This window comes from Bos indicus x Bos taurus, chromosome 28, assembly GCF_003369695.1.
Source record: "Bos indicus x Bos taurus breed Angus x Brahman F1 hybrid chromosome 28, Bos_hybrid_MaternalHap_v2.0, whole genome shotgun sequence".
NCBI lineage: Eukaryota > Metazoa > Chordata > Mammalia > Artiodactyla > Bovidae > Bos > Bos indicus x Bos taurus.
In genome coordinates, this window is record NC_040103.1 from 13,992,739 (window position 1) to 14,009,251 (window position 16,513).

The 16,513-nt window shown below is 42.0% G+C and overlaps 1 protein-coding gene across 3 annotated transcripts in view; it reads left to right on the plus strand.

Annotated features, from left to right (window-relative positions):
• The first annotated feature begins 303 nt into the window (after positions 1-303).
• BICC1 (BicC family RNA binding protein 1) overlaps positions 304-16,513 on the plus strand; it is a 349,295-nt gene continuing 333,085 nt past the window's right edge. The window contains exon 1 of one of the 3 annotated variants that reach the window (XM_027531038.1): positions 304-587. In XM_027531038.1, coding sequence (XP_027386839.1) covers positions 398-587 — 190 coding nt within the window. In that variant the 5' untranslated portion in view covers positions 304-397. The remainder of the gene's footprint in view (positions 588-16,513) is intronic. The other 2 variants (XM_027531037.1, XM_027531036.1) reach the window with 2 other exon arrangements.

Consider the following 16,513-nt stretch of genomic DNA (forward strand, 5'->3'; position numbering starts at 1 on the left):
CCGCCCGCCGCGGCTCCCCGTGGGCCGGCCCGGCCAATGAGCGCGCGGCTGCAGGGGCGGCGGGCGGGGAGGGGGCGCCGGGGCCCTGCGGATGGAGGCGCGGGCGGCGCGGCGCGCTCATTCCGCGCGGGCGTTGCTGGCAGGGGGCGGTGCAGCCACTAGCCGGGGACCGGGGCCCGGACCCGGGGCGGCGGGCGGCGTAGGCGGCGCCGGGGGCTGGGATGCGCACGGGGTTCCGTGGCGGCGGCGTTGGCGGCGGCGTCGGCGGCCGCGGGGGCACGAGCTAGCGCCGCGGCGCGGGGAGCCAGCGGAGCCCGGCGGGCCAGCGGAGGCGGCGGCGGCGGCGGCTCAGGCAGAACAGCGGCGGCAGCCGGAGCCCGAGCGCCGCGCGCCCACCATGGCCGCCCAGGGCGAGCCCGGCTACCTGGCGGCGCAGTCGGACCCGGGCTCCAACAGCGAGCGCAGCACGGACTCTCCCATGCCCGGCTCGGAGGACGACCTGGTCGCCGGGGCGCCCCTGCACAGCCCCGAGTGGAGCGAGGAGCGCTTCCGCGTGGACAGGAAGAAACTTGAGGCCATGTTACAAGGTAGGCATCCCCCCTGCGTTCTCGGACTCCCCGGCCGAGCCCCCGACAGCTTCCCGAACATCCTGGTCCCGCGTCCCAGCGCCCGGCCCAAAGTCGACTTAGTTCCTCGTCCCTTCCCCCGCGGAGCCGAAGGACACCCAGGGAGTGGAGACCTCGCGGGAGTCCCCACCCTTCCACGCCTTCCAGGTCTCCAGGCACCGGGAACCCTGTGCTAACTGAACCGGCTTCAGAAAAGCCGAAGGCCGTGTTTGTACCCGCGCGCCCAAGTTGCATTCTTGGACTTTGGAGATGCCAACTTTAGTCTGGACACCTGGGCTGTGCCATCCGGACCCAGTCGGACGGCACAGAGTATGCGTGACTCTCTCCTTATTCGTTGGCACTCTTGAATTCTAGCTCTGTCTCATGTTTCTCTCCCTTCTCTTGTCAGTATCCACTTCCTCCAGCTGAGGGGCCTTGTCTCGTTATTGGGAAACGCTCCGCAGATGTCAAGGCTTAAGACAGGAGTTCCCGCCCCCCACGCTCCACCCGGGAGTGAGAGGGGCCAGGATGGGGGTGAGCGGCCAAAGCGTGGGGATGGTGTCAGGGCAGTCTGCTGGGTTGGAGGACAGTGTATGTTCATCGCCTGGCACGCTTATAAAACACATCTTGAGTTACACTTGGTTCATAAAAATCTTTCCGTATTATGGATGTCAGACTTTGCCTTTCACAACTTGGGATTTTTTTTTTCTTTAAACTCCTTCGTTTCTCTGGGACTTTCCCAGTCGTAACAGCTTTAACCATGTAGGACTGGGATCGAATTCTGATTCTTAATGGGAGGATTGGGATTCTTAGAGTGAACACTAAAATGTCCAAGGTCATTTTGATCTTCTCTAAAAATGTCAATTACTAGCTTACTTGTAATCGCCAGTGTGGCACATTTACATCATCTAGAGAAATAAGGTAGTTTGAATGATTGTTCTTCAAATACCGTAGAGGGACCAGGCGTTACTTCCACTGAGGATGCAGTGGTGGATTCATTCAGTAGCTGGTGTCCTTACGTCAGGGAGGATAGGAGCTTTCTAGCTCTCTTTTGGCTTGGCGCATAACTTATTTCGACTTGATCAGTTAGTGCATCGAAATGTGGGAGCTCTTTAGCCCTCCATTGAAACACAGTGGTTTTTTAGAACAATTAAACAGGTTATTTTTTTAAGACAGAACAAAATGTTTTCCAAAACAATAACTTGGTGGAAACAAATAGCAGGAGTCTTTGGCAGGCGTTTTTTGGATGAGCTGCGAACTTGTCTCTCTTGTTGCTTATTTTTATTGATAAACATCCCCTGTGCTTGTCCTGTCTCTGTCTTTCCCCCTCTTTTATTCCTCTTTTAAATTAGGTAAAGTCCTAGGAGAGTTACTTCTGAGATAAACTCTTCCCGTAGGAATATTGCAAAGTAGATTTGGAACTTAAAACCCCAGTTGCATTTCAATAACTCGTGTTCGTTGTTTTATTTGTTCTGGTTCTTTTTGCCTAGTTCCTATTTTAAAACAAAATATTAAATTTATTCAGAAAAAATATTGGTATAAGATTGTTTAGGTTGAACTGTTAACACACACACCTCTCCTTTCAGCAAGTTTCTTGTTTGTTTTGTACATCTGGAGGGTTGTGAAGACAGATGGCTCTTCTAATAATACTGCGTCTTCTTTACCTGTCTTGCTTGTGCGCACAGGCAAGTGATGTAAGCATCTAGGAAGCTGTCTTGCATAATCTGAGCTTTAGAAGTGGATTTCTTTTTTGAATTAATTTCCATTTAGAATAGAATGAAATATGGGTGAGGCATGTTTAAAAATTTGAAGGCTCTTCCCTTTGTAGATATGATATTCTGACATGAGACAGTTTAAAATTGCTTTGTTGTGATAAAGTTTCTTAGGCGTCTTAAGAGTTCGCATTTCTTCAGCAACCTACGCATTAATGAAATATTCACACTTCAACTCCAAAGATGTCTTTAATAATTTAACCTACTGCTTTAACTTTTCAGTCACTGGTAAGTGAATTGCACCTTCTAGGAAAGTAAATTTGAACACATTTGACGATAGAACTCAGTGCATTGTGTACCAAGGCATTTTGTCATGCATGCTTCCCAGCGTCAAGTTTTGTTAGAGCCACCAGGTTTTATTTATTTATTTTTTTGGAAAATTTTTAATTGGAGGATAATTGATTTACAATGTGGTGTTGGTTTCTGCCACACAACGGTGTGAATCAGCCATAAGTATACATGTGTCCCCTCTCTGAACCTCCTTCCCACCCTGCACCCTATCCCACCCCTCTAGGTTGTCACAGAGCGCAGGGCTGAGCTCCCTGTGTTAGACAGCCACTTCCCACTAGCTACCAGTTTTTACACATGGTAAGGTAGAAGTTTCAGGGCTCCTCTCTGTATTTGTCTCGCCTGCTCCTTCCTCCACTGTGTCCACAAGTCTGTTGTCTATTTCTGCATCTCTGTTCCTGCCCTGCGTATAGGCTCATCAGTACCATTTTTCTAGATTCCATGCGTTAATATATGATGTTTGTTTTTCTCTTTCTGATTTACTTCATCCTATATAACAGGCTGTAGAGAACCACCATGGAATAAGGAGTAAGACTGGTTTTCTGAACCAAACATATTCATGTGTCTCACTGCTTGATACTAGGTGGTTAAAGCAAGTGTGGGCAATTGGAATCACTCAGAGTTAGGTTCAAATCCCTCTGGAATCTTGGGACAGTTTGTGAACACCTCTCTGTCTCAGTTTGCCCATCTGTAAAATGGGACTGATGCTAGTATTATACCTTTCTCTTAGAGTTTTGTGAGAATTAAGAGAGATAATGCCTAATGAACAAAAACTTGCCATACCATTTTGTAAACGGTAACAGCTTAATATATATCAGTGCCAGTGAAGTTGCTCAGTTGTGTCCAACTCTTTGGGATCCCATGGATTGTAGCCTACCAGGCTCCTCCATCCATGGAATTTTCTATGCAAGAGTGTTGGAGTTGGTTGCCATTTCCTTCTCTAGGGGATCTTCCCGACCTGGGGATTGAACCCAGGTCTCCTGCATTGCAGGCAGACGCTTTACTGTCTGAGCTACTAGCATGGATTAAATCTGTTTCTAATGCCTAGCACAGTTTCTGACAGTCTATATTTGAACATCTAGGGAAACAATTTTGCATTTTTATAATTGCAGAAGTAAAATAAAGAATGAGGTGGGAGTTTGGAAAGTCAACAAATATTTTAATATTGTTAGGTGTCCTGGGGTGAGAAGCTTTTTGTTTGAAAAGTGCCAATGAAGAAAAGTCTTTATTTTCCTGGTTGGGTTTCTGATTATTGTGCATTGGATTTGCCATTTTTCTTCATGTAGTTGCCTTAAAATGTGTATAGGTTCCCAGTTTAAATCAGGATAAATAAGATTCTTTGCCTTTAAGTCTACATAGTGCAAATTGGTGATTATAATGCTTGGAATTTGTTTCCTGAGAGACTGTCCTGGGGGTAAGTTAATGTTTAATGGGTTGTATTTTTATTAGTAGAGAAATTCTTCTACGCAATGGACCAAAAATTCAGTGAGTTTAAAATATGGGCAATAGGGTAGTGGTTAAAGAAATGAATGCCATTCTTGGATGATCATTGACTCCTCAAAGAATTGATAACACATGAAATCCACTAGGGCTAAAAAAAGGTAGGAAAAAAATTCACTAGTCTTTAATTTTTTGCTTTTGTTTTTTGGCTGATAATTACTTTGGAACAGCCATGCAGAGTATCTGACATTTTTGCTTGAATCTAAATGAAGATTACTGATTTTATTAGTCAGCAGTTTTATAAATGGAAATTCATTTTCAAGTTTAAGGTTTTGATGAGGATGGTCGACCTTGGCATAGATACATGGGCAACATTATAATAATGAAGAAAAATTGTTCTTGATTTACTTAATACTGATATTCAGAATTTAGACTTTATACTTCATGTGGGGTAGTAGTATTGATTAAGTCAATTAAATGTGAGTTATGGTTTACAAAGAGGAAGGAGAGTGGTCTAGAGGAAAGTCTGGGAGAATGTAGGGAATCAGGGGGTAAGAAGAGTCAGAAATATAGCCCTGGTGCTGGCGAACGTCCTGAGAGACAGACATGGAATTTGTTAATTTTAGACTTTTCCTTTTTTTTTCTTTTGGGATTGTTTTATATCTTACGATTATATTTTTATTTTTACATTGAAAAATGTATACACATGCCATACAATTGAAAGCTCCTACATAAAGTTTAGACTCATAGGCATTTTCAAAGTTCGGAATCCCTCATATGTTATCGTAGAAAGAAGTATTGGCAATGAATGAGGCAGTGACCTGTTTTTATAAATTGAGGTTGATGTCTGGTGGGCTTTTAGGATATTGCTGTTAAAGACTTTAAAAGCCATATTTTGGGGACTTCCCTGGTGGTCCAGTGGTTAAGACTTTGCATGCTTCCAATCAATGCAGGGGGCGTGGTTTTGATCCCTAGTTGGGGAGCTAAGATCAACCCTACATGCCATGTGGCACAGCCAAAAAAAAAAAAAAAAAATGAAGCAAAACATGTTTTTACAGGTTGACAGTGATGGGCACAACAGGATTCATTGACTGCCGTTTGCTTGAGGAACAGAACTAGTTACTAAAACAGCTGATCGCACTGTTGATTAAAAGTAAGAGCAGCAGTTACATAATTACGTATCTTTTTAATCTGGCAAACTTTAGTGAAGATTGTCTTATGATTTGGTAAATAGATAATAATTTTTTAGATGCTTTTGTGAGAGAGATGAAGCCAAAATATATGAAAATGGAGGAGTGCTGAAAATGAAAATGAGCTAAGCTGGATAGAGTTTTCTAGTTAGGGCTTGATAAAAGCTAGTAAACATTAAGAACAGATGCAATAACTTTATGAAGCTTAATGGTCGAAAGCAAAGGACTCTTGGCCAGATCTGGATTTGAGTCTCGGTCTTACTTTTAAGTAGGGAGCTTGAGAAAATTCATTACCTGCAGCCCATTTCTGAAAGAGGGTGATGCAGGATTCTGATGTAGGAGCATACCTACATCCTGTGCTGGTTGTGACTACTCAGAGAATAAAAGATGTATGTAAAACATCACAGCGCTGGCCACATAGGAAGTGCTGGATAAATCACTAATAACCACACTCATTATAAACTATAGTTCATAAAGTGCACATTTTTCTATTGAAAATGAAAGTCTAGTATACTGGAAAATGAATTAAATGAATTAAATAAATGGTTCATTTATTAAAATGATAAATGAGCATTCACAGCTACCTAAATATTATTATTGGCCTTCCTGGTAGCTCACAGTGTACCCGGCATGTTAGCCCCTCGTGAAGGTGGTTGAGTACATAATGAGAAAAGATGTATTGGACATGAGTGCGGAGTTTTAGCTTTTGTGCTGGATGAGAGGTCTTTGCACTGTCTTTAGCTGTGATGGTTCTTGCCTTGAGAATTTTTCATTCCTTAAATGGTCTGAAGCCAGTCTTTTCTATGGTTTTTACTAAAGACGAGCCTCAGAAGCAGTTACTCTCCCTTGTGGTTTGATGTTGCTCTGAACTTGTCATTCATTGGCGCCTTTGAAGAAAATGCTGGGGACCTGGGATGACGTGTTCTATTTGCTCATCTATGGGGGCCGAGGTAGTCCTGTCTTCTGGGGATGTTGTGAGCACAGAAGGAGGTGATGCGGGTGAAATGCTGAGCCCAGGGCCGGGCACACAGTGTTTGGTCATGACAGCCCTGTGCACGTGATGGAGAGGGATTTCAAAACACTAGATGGAGAGGGATTTCAAAACACTAGAAAGCAAATGCTTGCCAAGTTTTTTTTTTTTTTAAGATTTTTTTTTTTTTTGATGTGGACCATTTTTAAAAGTTTTTATTGAATTTGTTACAGTGTTGTTTCTGTTTTTTTTTTTTTTTTTTTTTTTTTATATTTTGGTGTTTTGGCCTGGAGGCAGGTGGGATCCTAGCTCCCTGGCCAGGGATGGAACATGGGCCCCCTGCATTGGAAAGCAAAGTCTTAACCAGTGGACCACCAAGGAAGTCTTTCTCTCTTTTTAAAAAAGGAACAAAAAAAACACAACTGCATATGAATCGCCCCTGCCCACAGTGAAAGTCTTCTTCCAATCAGAGTAGTTTATTAGGACAAGTGTAGTAGAGTTGGAGAGCAGAACTGAAGGTTCAGACTGTTTTATAAGCTAAAGGAAAATACATCAGGGGATGTAGAGCCCAGCACTAAAGAGCTCGGGAACTGCTCTGGGGCTGACCTGGGTTGGGGTCCTAATTTCATCCTTTGCAGGGTCCTGGGAGGATGCTGTGACAGAGGCAGGGAGTCAGTGCTCTCCGTCAGTCTTACCTCTGTGAAGACTTCTGGGACTTTGGCTAAGTTGATCATTGATAAGTTAAAACATACAAAGAGTTTGTCCTATCGATGATTTTAACAGGCAGGAATGTATCTGGCTGCGACTAACAGAAAACCCAACGCAGAGTGGCTTAAACAAGCCAGGGGGTTATTTTCCCGATGAAACAAAAAAATCTGGGGCTGAGAGGCCCCAAGAGCTACTCAGGGGCTTCAGAGAGCCAAACAGCTCTCCCCCCGACCTTGGCCGTCCCAGCCGATGGCTGTGGCCTCATTGGTGCAGTCTGGCCAGGACTCTACCTTGAGATGAGTCTGTGGTCTCTGCAGGGAAAAGGCAGAGAACAAAAATGGTTTTTTATTCAAGATTTTGCTTTTTTATGTGACAAAGAATTCTCTGTCCTGGAACTTCCATCTGTATTTCTTTGGCCACTCTTTGCTACAAGGATTCTGGGAAAGAAAGAGATTCATTTCCAGCTTCTCGTAGAAGGAGGCAAGGACGAAGGGAATCCGAATGGATCCAGTGGTCCAACCCGTAGTGTCCCCACAAGGGGCAGAGCTGAGATCATTGTGACAGGAACACCAGGCTGTGCCTGCTGTGAAAGCTTACCCGTGTCAGAGACTTTGCCCTGCATTGATAACTCCTGGAGATCTAGGTTATTTGGTAGTGTTGATGTTGGTGGAATTTCTTCTTGGCTTAGTTCAGGAAACCTCATTTCCTAAGAGAAAACACCTTTGATCATGGAAAGCGGTTCTTGTGTTTTTACGCCTATTAAAAAAAGGACTTAGGGCAGATAAGTACTGTAACTGTCTTTTTCTCCTTCACTTTTTTCTGCCTGTCACGTGTTTTTTTTTCCATTGAAAATTATACAGCATAATACATCCATTTTACCTTTTAAGAAACATCTTATTATTTTTAATATCTTATTATTAATAATATCTTATTATTTGTAATGTGTTTTAAAATTGAAGTATAGTTGATTTACAGTGTTGTATTGATTTCTTTTTTTGTTGTTGTTGTTGTATTGATTTCTGCTGTGCAGCAAAGTGACTCGGTTGTACACATACATTCTTTTTTATATTCTTCTCCATTACGGTTTATCCCAGGATATTGAATATAGTCCCCTCTGCTGTACAGTAGGGCCTTGTTGTTATCCTGTCTGTATGTGGGTAGTGTGCAGGTACTAATCCCAAACTCCCAGTCCATCCCTCCCTGTTTTACCTTTTATTACTCTGAGATACTCTTTCTCTTCTCCCTCTTCCTTCCGGCCCACCACACATCTCAAGTTGCTTTTAAAATAGACTGGTTCAGTGTAGTTCATACTTTTTCCCTTTAGGGTTTTCTTAGAGTGGTCACTGCAATAGCATCTGGCCAATGAAGCCAGCATTTGTTTAGAAAATGAAGTCATTTTGGAGGCAGTTTGATAATAGAATTATCATCAGATTTGTGCCATGTTTTGCTGTTTGAAATTGTCCAGAATGATGAGCTAATAAAAATACCAGTTGGCTCATCCTTAGTTTATACTGTTTATTTAAAAATCTAGTCCTTTAAAAATGCATGGTTGGTGGGAGGGGGCTTCCCTGGTGGTCTAAGACTCCAAGCTCTCAATGCAGGGGGTCTAGGTTCGATGCTGGTTGGAGAGCTGGATCCCACATGTGACAACTAAAGATCCCGCATGCTGCAACTAAGACCAGGTGCAGCCAAATAAATAAGTATTTTAAAAAAATGCATGGGATAATAGTGACTCTAAATATTCCTTTAGGTAAAAAGCTTAATAAACCGCCCGAGATGAGGCACTGTTTCAATACTACTCTGTAGTAGATTTGCAGTGTGTGGGGCTGACCTTGGCAAGAAACCCTCATTCTGCTGCAAAAGCCACCACATTTGGTTTTTAATCCTTGTGGCACCAGCATTTAATATCCAAAGTGCACAAACCATTAATAGACACATTTTGTGGATGTTTTACTTTTATAAATCCATTTACTACCTAATAAGCTACTAATAACTATAGCTGATGAAACCATTTATATTTGTAACACATATTAAATCCTGTTCCCATTTATGATACTGGCATATAAAAAGATAATGATCACTTTCTAGCTCTGAAGTAGTTTTTCTGTAACTGGGAATAAGATAAATCATGTATTAGTCTGCATATTGAGTTGATCTGGAGCTTAACTACATCTCTTGTATAGGAAGATGCTTAAATATAAGACTTGAAAATTAGCCATTGTGTTTTTTTTTTTCAGATTTTGAAAGTAATACAAATTTATAGAATATTTGAAAATACAAACAGATGTAAGAAAGAAAAACCAAAAGGCATCCCTAAATCTAGAATCCAGCAGTAACCACTGATAACATTTTGGGTATTTTTTCCTGGTCTCTAAAAACTATGCTCACAGGTAATTTATTTTAGCAACAGATGTTGAGTTCCTGCTACATGTCAGTTACAGTATTGGGCTTTGGTGGGTGGTGGGGGGGGCAGACAAAACTAAGATAGATATGGTTCTTATCCCTGTGTGACTTGTGTCCCTAAAATCCTAAACTGGGATCATACCTCCCTTCTTTGAAGGAAATGGAAACCCACTCCAATATTCTTACCTAGAGAATCCCATGGACAGAGGGGCCTGACAGGTTGTAGTCGATGGAGTCTCAAAGAGTCGGACACGACTGAGCGACAAATGCTTTGGTATCATGGGTATTTTCCATCTCATTAAAGATTCTTGAAGAACAGGATTTTAAATAGCTCTGTAATATTAACCTTGACATATGATTTGCTTAAACATTATGACATTTTTTCTTTTTTTGCTCAGACAGTAAAGAATCTGCCTGCAACGCAGGAGACCTGAGTTTGATTCCTGGGTCAGGAAGATCCCCTGGAGAAGGGAATGGCAACCCTCTCCAGTACTCTTGCCTGGAGAATCCCATGGACAGAGGAGCCTGGTGGGCTACAGTCCATGGGGTCACAAAGAATTGGACACAACAGAGCAACTAACACTTCCTCTTTATGGCATTTTATAACATTTTTAGGTGGTCATTCATTGAGAGGAACCTAATGTTTCTATTCAAATTGTCCCAGATTCAGGTCCTGGCTCTATCATTTAATGGTTGTGGTTGTGGTGTTTAATCTCTAAGTTGCCACTGACTCGTTTGCTACTCCACAGGCTGTAGCCCACCAGGCTCCTCTGTCCATGGAATTTCCCAGACAAGAATACTGGAGTGGGTGGGTTGCCATGCCCTCCTCCAGGGGATCTTCCCAACCCAGGGATTGAACCCGTGTCTCATGCATTGGCAGGCAGATCCTTTACCACTGAGACACCAGGGAAGCCCATTGGTTGTGTGGCCTGGGGCAAGTTAATAACTTCTCTGAGCCTCAGTCTTCCCATCACTAAAATGGAATAAATGTAGTTTCTAGGTTATAAGAAAAATACTGTATATCAAGCATGTACCAGTGTCATATGTAGTGTGATACTCAAGAGTTATCAGGTAATGGGTGTTAACATGCTGCCCCAAACCCTTTTTGCCTGAAAAACATTTTTTTCATCCTTAATTGTTCTCGTAGGAAAAATTCTTTCTAGTGAAAATTTTAGCTCAAAGGGAATAGACATTTTTAAGGCTTTTGATAAATTTGCAGAAATATTTTCTGGCAAGATTCACGGGTTGGGCAGAAGAGACAACAGATTTGTAGGCTGTCTGCTCCTGGTACCTGTGATCCCACCACCTGGCCTGAGTTAGTGGTGGTGAGAGATTAGGAAATAACTGAATGACCAATCTAGAGTTAGAGTTCTGTTTGTTTCCTTCATCGAAAACTTTGAATGATGTTTATCATACACCATTAGCATGTCTGGGAATCATATAAATCAAAACCAAAGAAGAGTTGAATTCTTTTCTTTCTTTGATTCTCTTTACCCTTGAGTACAACACAGCACCCTTGAACCGAGTGTCGCTTCAGTCTTGTCTGACGCTTTGTGACCCCATGGACTGTAGCCTGCCAGGCTCCTCTGTGCATGGGGTTCTCCAGGCAAGAATACTGGAATTGCTTGCCGTGCCCTCCTCCAGGGGATCTTCCCAACCCAGGGGTTGAACCGGCATCTCTTGTGTTCCCTGCCTTGGCAGGTAGGTTCTTTACCACTGGAGCCACCTAGCAGTAAGCATTCTCCACCTTGAAGCTTTAAACCATTAAACTGCCTTGAATCATTTTAGTCTAGGAGCATAATTTTTAACTGGCACATGTTTCCAGTGGCTTGCTGTCAGGAACTTGGGGGAAGAGCACAAACCTATATATTTCTGTGGAGCGGATGTACTGTTTTTATTATTGCATAGCAGGCTCAGAATGATTTGATTTTCTTACAGACTCCTATTAAGTCAGATGTCATAGATACCTATTTAGTATATTATGAATTAACTTAAGAACACACATTTTTTTTTATTACAGAAATTTAAAAAGCAATATAAGGGAAACTTTTAAAAAGAAAAGTAATAATTTGTCATTTCACTATCCTATAGCTGTTCTCATTTTTCTGCCTTGGAATGTAATCCTTGGGAATGTAATCCTTGGGATGTAATCCTGGCTGTCCAGTGGTTAGGGCTCCACACTTTCACTGCTAAGGATGTGGGTTTGATCCCTTGTCAGGGAACTAAGATCTCACAAGCTGCTTAGCTCAGCCAAAAAAAGAAAAAAAGAGAAGTGTAGTCCTTGAGATACATCCTTGACTATTTGTGTGGAGTTTATGTAGTTGGAGCATTGATTTTTGTATTCATTATTAATCTACTATATTAAATGTTTTTGTATTTCTAAGCAGTTTTCAGAATTAAAATTTTATGGTTGGATAATGGTACATCTGATCAAAAAACTTTTTTTGCAGTTATAGAGAGCCTTATCAGATCAGATCAGATCAGTCGCTCAGTCGTGTCCGACTCTTTGCGACCCCATGAATCGCAGCACGCCAGGCCTCCCTGTCTATCGCCAACTCCCGGAGTTCACTCAGACTCAGGTCCATCGAGTCAGTGATGCCATCCGGCCATCTCATCCTCTGTCGTCCCCTTCTCCTCCTGCCCCCAATCCCTCCCAGCATCAGAGTCTTTTCCAATGAGTCAACTCTTCGCATGAGGTGGCCAAAGTACTGGAGTTTCAGCTTTAGCATCATTCCTTCCAAAGAAATCCCAGGGCTGATCCCCTTCAGAATGGACTGGTTGTATCTCCTTGCAGTCCAAGGGACTCTCAAGAGTCTTCTCCAACACCACAGTTCAAAAGCATCAATTCTTCGGGGCTCAGCCTTCTTCACAGTCCAACTCTCACATCCATACATGACCACAGGAAAAACCGTAGCCTTGACTAGACGGACCTTTGTTGGCAAAGTAATGTCTCTGCTTTTGAATATGCTATCTAGGTTGCTCATAACTTTCCTTCCAAGGAGTAAGCGTCTTTTAATTTCATGGCTGCAGTCACCATCTGCAGTGATTTTGGAGCCCAGAAAAATAAAGTCTGACACTGTTTCCACTGTTTGCCCATCTATTTCCCATGAAGTGATGGGACCAGATGCCATGATCTTAGTTTTCTGAATGTTGAGCTTTAAGCCAACTTTTTCACTCTCCACTTTCACCTTCATCAAGAGGGTTTTTAGTTCCTCTTCACTTTCTGCCATAAGGGTGGTGTCATCTGCATATGTGAGGTTATTGATATTTTTCCCGGCAATCTTGATTTCAGCTTGTGTTTCTTCCAGTCCAGCGTTTCTCATGATGTACTCTGCATATAAGTTAAATAAACATGGTGACAATATACAGCCTTGACGAACTCCTTTTCCTATTTGGAACCAGTCTGTTGTTCCATGTCCAGTTCTAACTGTTGCTTCCTGACCTGCATACAAATTTCTCAAGAGGCAGGTCAGGTGGTCTGGTATTCCCGTCTCTTTCAGAATTTTCCACAGTTTATTGTGATCCACACAGTCCAAGGCTTTGGCATAGTCAATAAAGCAGAAATAGATGTTTTTCTGGAACTCTCTTGCTTTTTCCATGATCCAGCGGATGTTGGCAATTTGATCTCTGGTTCCTCTGCCTTTTCTAAAACCAGCTTGAACATCAGGAAGTTCACGGTTCACATATTGCTGAAGCCTGGCTTGGAGAATTTTGAGCATTACTTCACTAGCGTGTGAGATGAGTGCAATTGTGCGGTAGTTTGAGCACTCTTTGGCATTGCCTTTCTTTGGGATTCGAATGAAAACTGACCTTTTCCAGTCCTGTGGCCACTGCTGAGTTTTCCACATTTGCTGGCATATTGAGTGCAGCACTCTCACAGCATCATCTTTCAGGATTTGGAATAGCTCAACTGGAATTCCATCACCTCCACTAGCTTTGTTCGTAGTGATGCTTTCTAAGGCCCACTTAACTTCACATTCCAGGAGCGCCTTATAGTGAATGTGAATTACATAGCTTTTCTCTCCTTTGGAACTATATTCCGAGGAAACAGTTTTGAGGAATATAGTTACTAAAAGATGGTAATTTTTAAAGCAGCTGCCAACTTTAATTGGGCACTGACTATGTGCAGTGTTCTGGTGCTTTATGCCTCTGCAATCATTTCAGCCTCTCATGCAACAGCACATGAGATGTAGATGGTGTTTGGGTCTTTGTTTTACGGACAAAAAGGCTGTAACTCCTGTGAATTTTTGGAATTCTGAGTGGATCTAGACACTAGTTTTCCTTGTTGTAGAGTCAAAGCTCTTATATACTGTGGAGACGTATCAAATCTGAGTCTAGGATGAGCAGCTCTAGTCCAGAACAGATTTCAGTGCTTCATCAGTTCCCTGCTGAAATGCAGAGGGCTGTGGTGGTAGGCATGGAGATGGGTTAGGATTCTTGGTGAGAGTGCAGATGTTCCAAAGCACTACCTTCTTCTACCTTTGGTTAGGTTTTCTCTGTCCTTTCCTTTGTGAAACAGGTATAATAACACCTGTCTCCTAGGGTTATTGTGAAGATTATATGAAAATGTGTATAAAGTTGGCTCGTTGTTGGTGCCCTGTACCTAATAGTCTTTGTGTTTCAAACTCACCTCCTGTTCTTCTGTAGCATCTAGCCCCGTGCTGTGAAAAATAACTTGTGTGTGTTTACCCAGTAAATGACTCATGATGGATCTGGATTAAAGACTGTCCTGTTTTGGGCTGGTGGAGCTGCACTGACCTCATAGGATGGAGCTTTAAAGCTAAAGCACGTGCTTGACCTTATGGAACACCAAATAGGGACATCCCTGGTGGTCCAGTGGTTAAGACTCTGCACTTCCACTGCAGGGAGTGTGGGTTCAATCCCTGCTCAGAGAACTAAGATCCCACATGCCCTGTGGTGTGGCCAAAAATAAATAGATAAAGCCTTAAAAAAAGACACAAAATAGTTTTGCCTTACTTAAGTAAGTAAGGCAGAGTAATTCTCCACATGCAAGGTAGTCTTTTTGCACCTTCGAGTCCAGTCGAATGTTATATTCCTAGTGATAATACATGAATGTGGCGTTTTGAATGAGGATATGCGGAACTTCATTCAAGCGAGGTTTGTGTCTATGTCTGAACTACATTAGTTTTATAAATTGAAATTTGTCAAAGTGAATATAATTTTTCAGTGTATTTGGTTACAGATTATTATTTTTACTGTTATTATTATTATTATAATATTCTTCTTTTTATTCTATACATTTCCAGATACTTGTTTAAATATGTAAATATGATTTAAAACCATCTAAGTAAGAGATGGTTTTTTATGTTAGTTTGTTCATTACATGAGGATATTCACTAAGGTATTTTAGGTAGGAGCGAGATAAACTACTTCTCCCAGTATCTCCCAGTACAGTGGATGACTTGAGCAACTTGAGTTTATGACCTGGTCTTTCCCCTGACACTGTCACCTTGTACAAGTCACTTAACCTCTTAGGGTTCAGATTAGCTGCCCCCTAAAATCCTTTCCATCCCCAGGATTCTGGGTCTTTCGCACAGTATGCGATATAAACCCAGTACTAATGGCGTGTGGTGTTAGAGGCTAACTCAGCTCTACATCCATGAGTAGTTTTGGTAGGAATTTGCCTTGATCTGAATCGCACACATGAGCATTCACAGCAAATGGGGGAAGATGGTGAAATGAAAACAGTTGCAGTATCTTTGGAGGAGTGAGTGTTTCCAAGACAGCTGACCACAAGCTCTGCTTTCTGGCATCTTGGCAGTCAGGTTTACAGTGCTGTGTATTCTGTGGGCTCTATGTTAGCTAATGTAAGGGTTTCTGCAGTAATTGAGCAGGAAGGACAGTGTACATCATAGCTGAGACTTGTTGGTGTTGACATACTGTGTTAGATGAACAAAGGAGACTATGCTTCCCCAAGTAGCATCTTTTTGTCACATTTTCCTTCCTCCTTTGCCAGTGTGTCCAGTTATCAAGTTTCATGTGCCAGGGTTTATATCTGTCATACAAACCACTAGAGAAATGTAGCTGGGAAACGTAATAATGTTCATTAGAAAAAAGTGAAAGTGTTAGTCGTTCAGTCATGTCCAACTATTTGTGACCCCATGGACTGTAGCCCACCAGGCTCTTCTGCCCATGTGATTCTCCAGGCCAGGATACTGAAATGGGTAGCCATTCCCTTCTCCAGGGGATCTTCCTGACCCAGGGATTAAACCCAAGTCTCCTGCATTGCAGGTGGATTCTTTACTATCTGAGCCACCAGGGAAGCCCTAATGTTCATTAGAGGAAAATCTCAGATAAAAAGACATCTGTATGCCCACATTTTAAGTATTTTCAGCATTGATTTAATTGTGTATTGATTATTGAGAACTAACACAGTATTTCTTATCTTGTACAGAATACCACTGAAGGTTGTATTATTTATGTTTTGAGTTAATTTCTTTATCATATGGTGAACTTATGAAGTGCCATTCAAAGTCATATTGTGACAGGCTTTTATTTTTTTAAATTGCTTGATTATACTGATTTACTTTTAAAAAGTCAGGAAAACGTATGTTTAGCTTCAGTATTGGAGGAGCAGTCATATAAAATGTTTTAGTCCAGGGGGAATGTTTTTCTTAAAAAAATTTTTATATGAGAAATAGAAATCCAAGATACAGAGTTTTAATTTTCTTATAGGGATCTATAATTTAGTAAAACATTGCTGGCAGTCATATTGTCACCTCAACAGAAAGATCGCTTCAAAAGTATATTTACGGGGAGTTCCCTGGAAATCCAGTGGTTAGGACTTGGTGTTTTCACTGCCAGGTTCAGTCCCTGGTTGGGGAACTAAGATCCCGCAAGCCATGCAGCACAGCCCCCCAAATTATCAGCAGTGAATGAATATCTGGGATGAATTATCTATGGAAAGTTTATTTGACCAAGTCTAAGCAAGTAGGATTGAACAAAAAAAAATAGAAAAATGGATTTGAATATGAAGGAAGTTCTGCATAAATGATTAGCTTTCAAGCTTGTGAAAATTGTCTCTCATAATAAATCATTCAGGAATAGCAAGGCCATTTGAAAAACGTGGTGGGAAATTATTGTATGTGTTAAAATCATGAGGTCATGCATTGGGGA